This window comes from Panthera uncia, chromosome F1, assembly GCF_023721935.1.
Source record: "Panthera uncia isolate 11264 chromosome F1, Puncia_PCG_1.0, whole genome shotgun sequence".
Classification (NCBI taxonomy): Eukaryota; Metazoa; Chordata; class Mammalia; order Carnivora; family Felidae; genus Panthera; species Panthera uncia.
In genome coordinates, this window is record NC_064813.1 from 66,855,521 (window position 1) to 66,863,609 (window position 8,089).

At 63.9% G+C, this 8,089-nt stretch overlaps 1 protein-coding gene across 1 annotated transcript in view; it reads left to right on the plus strand.

Moving 5' to 3' along the window:
- The first annotated feature begins 2,812 nt into the window (after nt 1–2,812).
- Nucleotides 2,813–8,089, plus strand: part of UBE2Q1 (ubiquitin conjugating enzyme E2 Q1) — an 8,173-nt gene continuing 2,896 nt past the window's right edge. The window contains exons 1-5 of the mRNA XM_049634922.1: nt 2,813–3,163; nt 5,253–5,357; nt 5,693–5,797; nt 6,335–6,385; nt 7,804–7,944. Coding sequence (XP_049490879.1) covers nt 2,837–3,163; nt 5,253–5,357; nt 5,693–5,797; nt 6,335–6,385; nt 7,804–7,944 — 729 coding nt within the window. The 5' untranslated portion in view covers nt 2,813–2,836. The remainder of the gene's footprint in view (nt 3,164–5,252; nt 5,358–5,692; nt 5,798–6,334; nt 6,386–7,803; nt 7,945–8,089) is intronic.

An 8,089-nucleotide genomic window follows, 5' to 3' on the forward strand; every position in this document is an offset into this window, starting at 1 on the left:
CCGAGCACTTCCGGTGGCCTCCACGATGCAGTCCCTGCTTCTGACCCTGGCCTCGTTTCCTACCCTCTCTCCTCCCACTAGACTCAAGGTACGCTGACCCTTCACTCCTCAAAAACCTTCGAAGTTCTTTACCACGTGCGCCTTCCTAAGCACTTCTCACACGTCGGGCCACTAGGTCTCCCGACAGCGTCGTGGGGAGCCGTCACCACCTCCGATCTCCGTGCTCCAGGAACAGAAGCCGGAGCAGAGAGGCTAACGGACTTGCCTGGTTAAGGTCCTTCCTGATCTTAAATTAAAGCCCAAGTTCCTAAACGGGGTTGCCAATATGTGCCAAGAACTGTCCGTGCCTACCTCGTATCACCCTAGACAAAGCCTTCCTTCCCCTCCTCCAACTTGCCACAGACCTACCTCAAAACCTTTGCACAGGCCACCCCTCCTGCCTGGGACAGTGCCCAGTCCCCTCCTCCCTTACACAATCCTACCCGTCCTTCAGAATCGAGTGCGCCACTTGTCAGAGATGCACCTCTCCAGGCTTGTTCTTTGAGGCACTTACCAGAACTGCAATTTCACGACTGGCTGTGTAACAATTCGTGGAAGCGTCAGACTTCCCACCGGGCTGAATGCACGGAAAAGGTGAGGGCTGGGTCCGTCCCATTCAATGCTGCATCCCGGTGCCTCACACGTCGTGGGTGCCCGGTAAATATTTATCAATCCTCTCTCGATCTAGTGAGTCAGCTCGCTTCAGATTCCACCTTTACCCTATCTGTCTCCCCCAACAGAAAGTAGGCTCGAGAGCAGGGCGTTTCCTTTTATTCACTCCTGTTTCCCCAGCACCCAAACGTTCACTGAATCAATGTAGCCATCACTTCCTTCCATTCCTTACTTCCCGGGCCCTCCCCACCTCAGCACACCGGACAGGACTTCTCCGCGAGGGCGCCCCCAGCGAGAGCAGAGATGAGGAGCAGAGTACTAGAGACAGAACACACAGACCTCACCTCATTGACCGCGACTCTTGTTCCCTCACTGGAGTGTGCGACACTGTGAGACTGTCTTGTCATCTTATTTCCTTCTAATCAAAACCCTTTTAGAAATATGGAACTCAAGGGGCACCTGGGTGGCTCTGCCGGTTAAGCTTCTGACTCTTGATCTCAGCCCGGGTCATGACCTCAAGTTCACGAGATCGAGCCCTGCGTCCAGCGCTGACGGCACGGAGCCCGCTTGGGATTCATTCTCTCTCTCTCTCTCTCTCTCTCTCTCTCTCTGTCTTTGCCCCTCCCCTGCTGTCAGAATAAACAGTTTTAAAGTTTTTTTTTAAATGAAAGTGAAATATGGAACTCAGGATTTTCCAAATGGCCGCATCTGTGGGTATTTTGGGGGAAGGATCGGAGTCAAGTGGTGTGACAATCTCCTGAGAAGGCGTCAGAGAAAGGCAGAGTGGGACAGGCCAAGCACTCCGCTTACTGTGTGTCCTCAGGCAGCCACGCCTCTCCCCCACTCGCAAACCTGCTGGGGGTACTAGAAATACCTCCAAGACACCCTCAGGAAGTGCGAGTTCTCACCCCAGCCTTTTATGCTACCAGCTTGAACACCGACAAAAAGGGAACGTGCAGCTAACCCTTCAGGCTCCCCAAAGGAAGTCACCGGCCCCAGGAAGGGCAGAACTCGTCTCGATCACCGTTAAACACCCAGAGTCAACCGCCACAGATTGGGGAAACGAGGCGCCCAGCACCCGGCACCGGGGCGCACAGCCCGCCCCCAAGGACTCTCTTTCTAGTCCGGGGTGGGGAGGGGGAGGAAGGTAGCCAGGGGCCCAGGCGCGGGGTTGGCCCTCGGCGGAAGCCAGCCCGGGCCACCACCCCGCCCCCGCGCTGCTTGATCCTCGGCGACAGTGCCACCTAGCGAGGGCCAGGGCCACCGCGGCAGGCGGCGCCCACCACGGCTGGGCCAAGGGCCGTGGTCGGCCGGCCTCAGGCCCGCGGGCCACACCGGCGCTGCCCGGTGCCCGGCCCGCGAGGGAAGCCCACGCAGCCCCGCAGCCTCGTCTCCGCCCGCGGGGACTCACGAGGCGAAGGGTCAGGTACCGGCCGCGCGGCCTTAAGGGGCCAAGCACCGCACGGTGTCTCCCTCCGTCCTTTGGCGCAGGCCCTGTACGCACTGCCCCGCCCGGGGTCACCGCACGGACGAGGAAACTGAGGCTCACAGGGGCGGTGGCGAACCCAAGGTCACACGACCAGCTGGTGGCGGGGCGGGCACGAGCCTGCAAGCCCCGGGAGCCGCCGCATTCGCCGTGAGCCCCCAGGGGCGCAGACGCGCGAGCCCCGCACTCTCTCTACACGCCGCCGCGGCTCAGGGACCCGGACAGGAAGCGACTCCCGCGCGAGGGGCCCCCTGGGAAGCACGCGGCGCCGGGGCACGTGACAGGGGAGCGCCGGCCGGGCCGACGCACGGGCGCGCGCACGGCGAGCGTCAGCACGCGCGGAGGCGCCGACGGAGCCGGGCCCAAAGCCCCGGGTCACGTGTGCAGGGCAGCAGGCGAGCACCGGGGGGCGGGCGTGCGAGAGAGGTCACGTGAGGGAGGCCGGCGTCGCGCGGTCACGTGAGGGGCGGGGCGGGCCGCCGGAGCGGAGGGGGAGGGGCGCGCGGCTTCCGGCGGCTGGGGGCCGGCGAGCGGGGGGGCCCCGTCCCGGAGGCGGCGGCGGCGCCATCTTGGCGAAGGGGGGATCAGGAAGTGCGGACCGCGGCGGCGGCGGCGGCGGCGGCGGCGGCGGCGGAGCCCGAGCGGAGGCCGGAGGCTCCCGGCCCGCCGGCCCCGGAGCGGAGCGGAGCGGAGCGGAGGATGCAGCAGCCGCAGCCGCAGGGGCAGCAGCAGCCGGGGCCGGGGCAGCAGCTGGGGGGCCAGGGGGCGGCGCCGGGGGCCGGGGGCGGCCCGGGGGGGGGCCCGGGGCCGGGGCCCTGCCTGAGGCGGGAGCTGAAGCTGCTCGAGTCCATCTTCCACCGCGGCCACGAGCGCTTCCGCATTGCCAGCGCCTGCCTGGACGAGCTGAGCTGCGAGTTCCTGCTGGCCGGGGCCGGAGGGGCCGGGGCGGGGGCCGCGCCCGGACCGCATCTGCCCCCGCGGGGGTCGGTGCCCGGGGATCCCGTCCGCATCCACTGCAACATCACGGTGAGGACCCCTCCGCGCGCCTCTGCGCGGCCCCCTGTCAGGCACCCGGGATCGCCCCACACCGCACGGCTCTTTGCTCTCCGAGGACCGGGCAGGCCGAGTTCCCCCGCCCCCTCCTCGTCGGGGCCCGGCGCCTGCTCCGAGCGGGTCACACTCGCCGCCGCCGCTGGAGGTTGTGCACCCGGCGTCCGCCGCGCACCCCGACATATGGCGCCTCGACTGGCCCTTTCCACCGGCCCACATCCCGTGGGCCGTGATTTGGCCCCGCGCGGCTTTACCTGGCCACCTGCGGAGGCCCCTTCCTTCTTCCCCTGCTGTCACTTTTGGGTTCCAGGCCTGTGCCCTGAGCTCAGCCGCGGGGACCCACCTGGCCTGGAACTCCACGTTTCCGTGATACCTCCTTGTCGGCAGTGCCTTTGACTTAGGACGTTGCCACCTGTGGGATCGCTGCCCAGGCACCTCTCCCGAAGCCCCCCTTTGCTCCCTGAATTTTTACTAAGGAGCGGTTCGCAGGTCACGGACTCTTCTCTGTTTTGGTCTCCCTTTTATTCTGGTGTAACCTCGAACTGTCCTCCTTTTGCCCCAGCTGGTAGCAGACCTCCTCTCTCCTGTTCCCTCGGAAATCTCCCCTTGCCAGGGGTGGGTGCCTTTCCCAGCAACGATGGTGATGACTGAGGACGGCGCCCTTGATCCTGAGCAGCTACAGTCCCTTCTGTGCCCAGTGAACACCATCGCACACGAGGCTAAGCCAGGAGACATCCTGCAGGCCTCCTGCCCCATGTGTCCTCAGACCTCCCCTGAAAGGGGGCAGCGACTGAGGACTGGGAGTGCTCAGTGCTGCATGGCCTGGCACTTACCTGCTGGGACAGTAGTTAGGCAGCAGGGGGGCCAGCGCTTTACCCAGCAGGCTGTCTGCACCCTGGAGGGAGTAGTCAGGGGAAACACTGACCCGTGAATCAGGTGGTACTTGGGGGCCTGGTTTCCTATCCCTTTTCCTTCATTGAACCAGGTCAGGGTGCGGTGAGCCTCAGCCTGGGCTGGACGGTGCTCCCCCAAAGCGCATGTGTCCCATTTTCCCCCGTTTTTTTTCCCCACCTTTTTCCTACTAAAAAGTTGAGATTGGAGAACTGGGTGTGGTTGAGTCAGGTGAAGACTTGAGTATCTTTCATGATTGCTTCCCTCCAGCGTTTGAGGATTAGCGCTGTGACAGAGCTAAGACCCCTGCAGAAGCGGGTGGGGGGAGCCCCCTGAGTTGATTCTGTTCCCGAAAGGCAGGAATGCCCCCTTCTCTTCTAGCTGCCCATCTAGTTCCGTCTTTGTCCCCAGAAGGAAGCTAGGCTGCGAGGCTCTCAGTCCAATTCCTTGTGGCCCCCATAAAGGAGACTTGGCGAGAACTATGCCCCCAGTTTTGGGCAGAGGGGGGAGTCTGGTCAGGGTGCACTTGGTGCCTGGTCTCAGGAAGCCTGGGAATGTCAGCAGCGTGGGCTTCCTCCCCCCAGCCTGCCTCGTGGGGCCCTGCAGCCCGCGCCTGCTCGAGGGAGAGAGGGGGAGCTGGCCCGTCAGCGGTTCTGTGGGGAGTGACCGGGTCGGAGGCGTCTTCCTGCCACCCTTTTACTGTTGGGTTCTGGAGGCTCAGCCTAGCGTGTGGCTTTCCTTCTCCAGCTGAACCGAAAGTGACCGGCAGCCTTCGTTGTTTTCACGTCGGCGTGATTGTGACAAGGGGTCCCTTCCTGAAATCACCGTGGAACTCGAGGAGCAGAGGGCTGGAGGGCTCAGTGCCGGGTGTGGGACAGGCCGCCCGCAGCGCCGTGCGTGGGAAGCCTCCCTCCCCGCTGGTGGCGCGGCGGCGCTTCCCTGGCTCACTCCTGAGAAGAGGAAGGGTGTTCAGGCTGTTTGGAAAGGGTTCTCTCGGGGACTTGCTCTGCTCTGGGATTTGTTGGGAAGCTGGTGGGATGCCGACCTGCTGAGCTGGGCTTTTGTCGGGGGCGGAGGAGCAGAGGGACCAGAAGCCTTGGGGGACGGGAGGCAGGCAAGGTCTGCTCTTCCCAGGGCTGCCGTGCTGACCACTCTCTCTGCTCTTTTCCCTCAGGAGTCCTACCCTGCTGTGCCCCCCATCTGGTCAGTGGAGTCCGATGACCCAAACTTGGCCGCTGTCTTGGAGAGGCTGGTGGACATAAAGAAAGGGAACACTCTGGTGAGGGGCCAGGTTGCCGGGCCGAGGCTGCCCTCTCCTCTTATGAGGCCCACATCGTGGAGACGCCTCGTGAAAGGAGATGTATTTGGGAAGGGGGCGGTACAGTACGTCCGATCCCCGGGGGCAGACTCCGGGGCAGGGGTGCGGGGCGGCTTACTAAAGCCGGAGGGAGAGCCTTGCACCAAACCCAGCCTTGGTCCAGGAAACCCCCACACACGTGGTCCGTGAGATCCAGAGGACCAGGTACCGGATCGGGGTTTAGGAGCTTGTCCACGCACGGGTCCATACTGGGGTGGGGATGAGGTGTCTGACGTCACCGCCGTCCCCTTTCCCAGCTCCTGCAGCATCTGAAGAAGATCATCTCCGACCTGTGTAAGCTGTACAACCTCCCTCAGCACCCAGATGTGGAGATGCTGGACCAGCCCCTGCCGGCCGAGCAGGTGAGCAGGCGGGGCCCTGGGCCCGGTGGATGCCCGCTCGCGGAGACGTGCTTGCGGTAATTCCTCCGCACTTCCGGCCGCTGCAGACACCTGCACGGGTCGCGACTCTTGGCCCTTGTCCTTCAGGTGGGGATGTAGGTAGATGGGCACTGGTGCCCCCAGAACTTCCCCAGGGGCAGCGAGCTCCGTGTTGAGAGGAGGGGGAGTTTTTACCACCGGCGGTAGCGGTTGGTGGCCTTTGGGGACCCAGGCTGCTGGGGGAACCAACGGCTGGTGTGAGTCTGGAGACGATCGAGTCAAGGAGAGGCTCCTCGGACCGGGACGCGGGAGGTGGGTCGTGCGGCCACTGTCCTCTTAACGTGTGCACGTGGTAGGAGAAGGACGGGCCGGTAGTGAGGTCACTCCCCGGGCCGTGGCTCCATCCTGACCGGCTGGCGGCACGAGGCAGGGACACAGCCGCCAGACCCCGGGCTCCAGGGCGGAGGTCAGAGGCCACGTGCTGAGGCTCTGATCGCTGTCTTTCCCTCCCGGCCGCAGTGCACACAGGAGGACGTGTCTTCGGAAGACGAAGACGAGGAGATGCCTGAGGTAGGGTCGCGCCCCGGGGCGGCACTGGCGGGAAGCTGTTTGTCAGCAGCACTGAGCACCCGCTGTGTACAGCGTTCCAACGTAGACCGGGGAGAGAAAGGACTGAGGACAGGTTTACTGGCCTAGAGGAGCAGCCGGTGTAGCGGGAGACAGGCCCCCCGCAAGCACCGAGGACAGCCAAGTGCTGAGGTCTTTAAGCCAAGTAGTCCACGAGGTCCCTTTAGGGGCCCTTGGAGTCGGACCCGGGCTCCCATCCTGTACCCAGCTGGGGAAGGGACTCCCCCAGCTGTGGTTTCCTCGTTTCCAAGGCAGCTTGTGACACCTAGTACGTATGAGCGTCGTGAGGGTGAAATGCGACGCCGCGTCTAAAATGCCCCACGTGGTCTCTGACGAATACTAAGTAACTTTGGTCCGTTCTCCAAAAACGTAGGCGCTTTTACAGAAAGTAACGTAGTAGTTAAGAAGCAGTTAAGAACCCGAGCTTCAGAGCCACATGGAGTCCGGCTCACGTCTTAGCTCCGCCGAGGGTCGTGCGGCTTTGGGCATGGTGATAAACCTCGCTAGGCCTTAGCTTGCTCCTCTGTAAAACGGGAGTAACGGCGGAACAGCAGCACGGCGATTGTGGGACGTCAGCCGGGGCGTGTGGGGTCTGCGACAGCACCCGGCACGGGACAGGTGTTCGTGGATGTCCGCGGCTAGCGTCGGAATTAGGAGGTTAGTGGCAGCTGCGTTGTGCCAGGGTGAGGACGCCGCTCCGGTGACACTTCTGCTCCTGAGTAGCTCCGCTGGGACCTTAGACGCACGAAGGGCCGTCACACATCTCGGCCGCCGGCCTCTGCGCCGCCCCACGCACAGCGAGCTCCCTGCCCACCTGGGTTGGGGCGGAGGAGGGCCCAGTCCTCTTCCTGACCTCCTCCACCTCGTTCCCCTTGGCCTAGGCGCCTCCGCAGACCTGACCCGGGCCCCGCACCCACGGGGAGGGCAGGAGACTTGTGCCCCCGTCTTTACTACTCCTGGGAATCGTAGCGACCCGGTGAGAAGTGAGTTCTGAGCCACGGTGTCAGGCCAGCGTCATTCCAGGACTACAGAGGGGCCGCTGCTATCAAGGGAGAGTGTCAGGGACAGCTGGAGCGGGGTCGGTCTCGGGGACAAGATGGCCGAGTCCCCACTTGCCTTCCTGGGTCCTGGCGGGGTCCTGCCGCCTGAGACCAACCAGGAGATTTTCTTGGTGGGCGTGGGGCCGGGGCACTCTGGACCCGGAGCTGGCTGTGTCCATCCGTCGGTCTGCTGGACCGACCATTGTCCTGTACCCTTTGACCCCGGCCAGGTGGGACCGGGAAGGCAGTGGCCCCTCTGCATAACCTGTGTTGGTTCTTTCCTCCCCACCCCACCCCCACCCCCGTCCCGTGCCCCCCTAGGACACGGAAGACCTAGACCACTATGAGATGAAAGAGGAGGAGCCGGCCGAGGGCAAGAAACCCGAAGACGACGGCATCGGAAAGGAAAACTTGGCCATACTAGAGAAGATCAAAAAGAACCAGAGGCAAGATTACCTGAACGTACGTGCCTCCCGGGGAAAGGCCGGGCCGAGGGGTTGGAGGGTCCTGGCCGGGAGGGAGGTGCGGGGAGAGGCCGGGCCGAGGGGTTGGAGGGTCCTGGCCGGGAGGGGGGGCGGGGAGAGGCCGGGCCGAGGGGTTGGAGGGT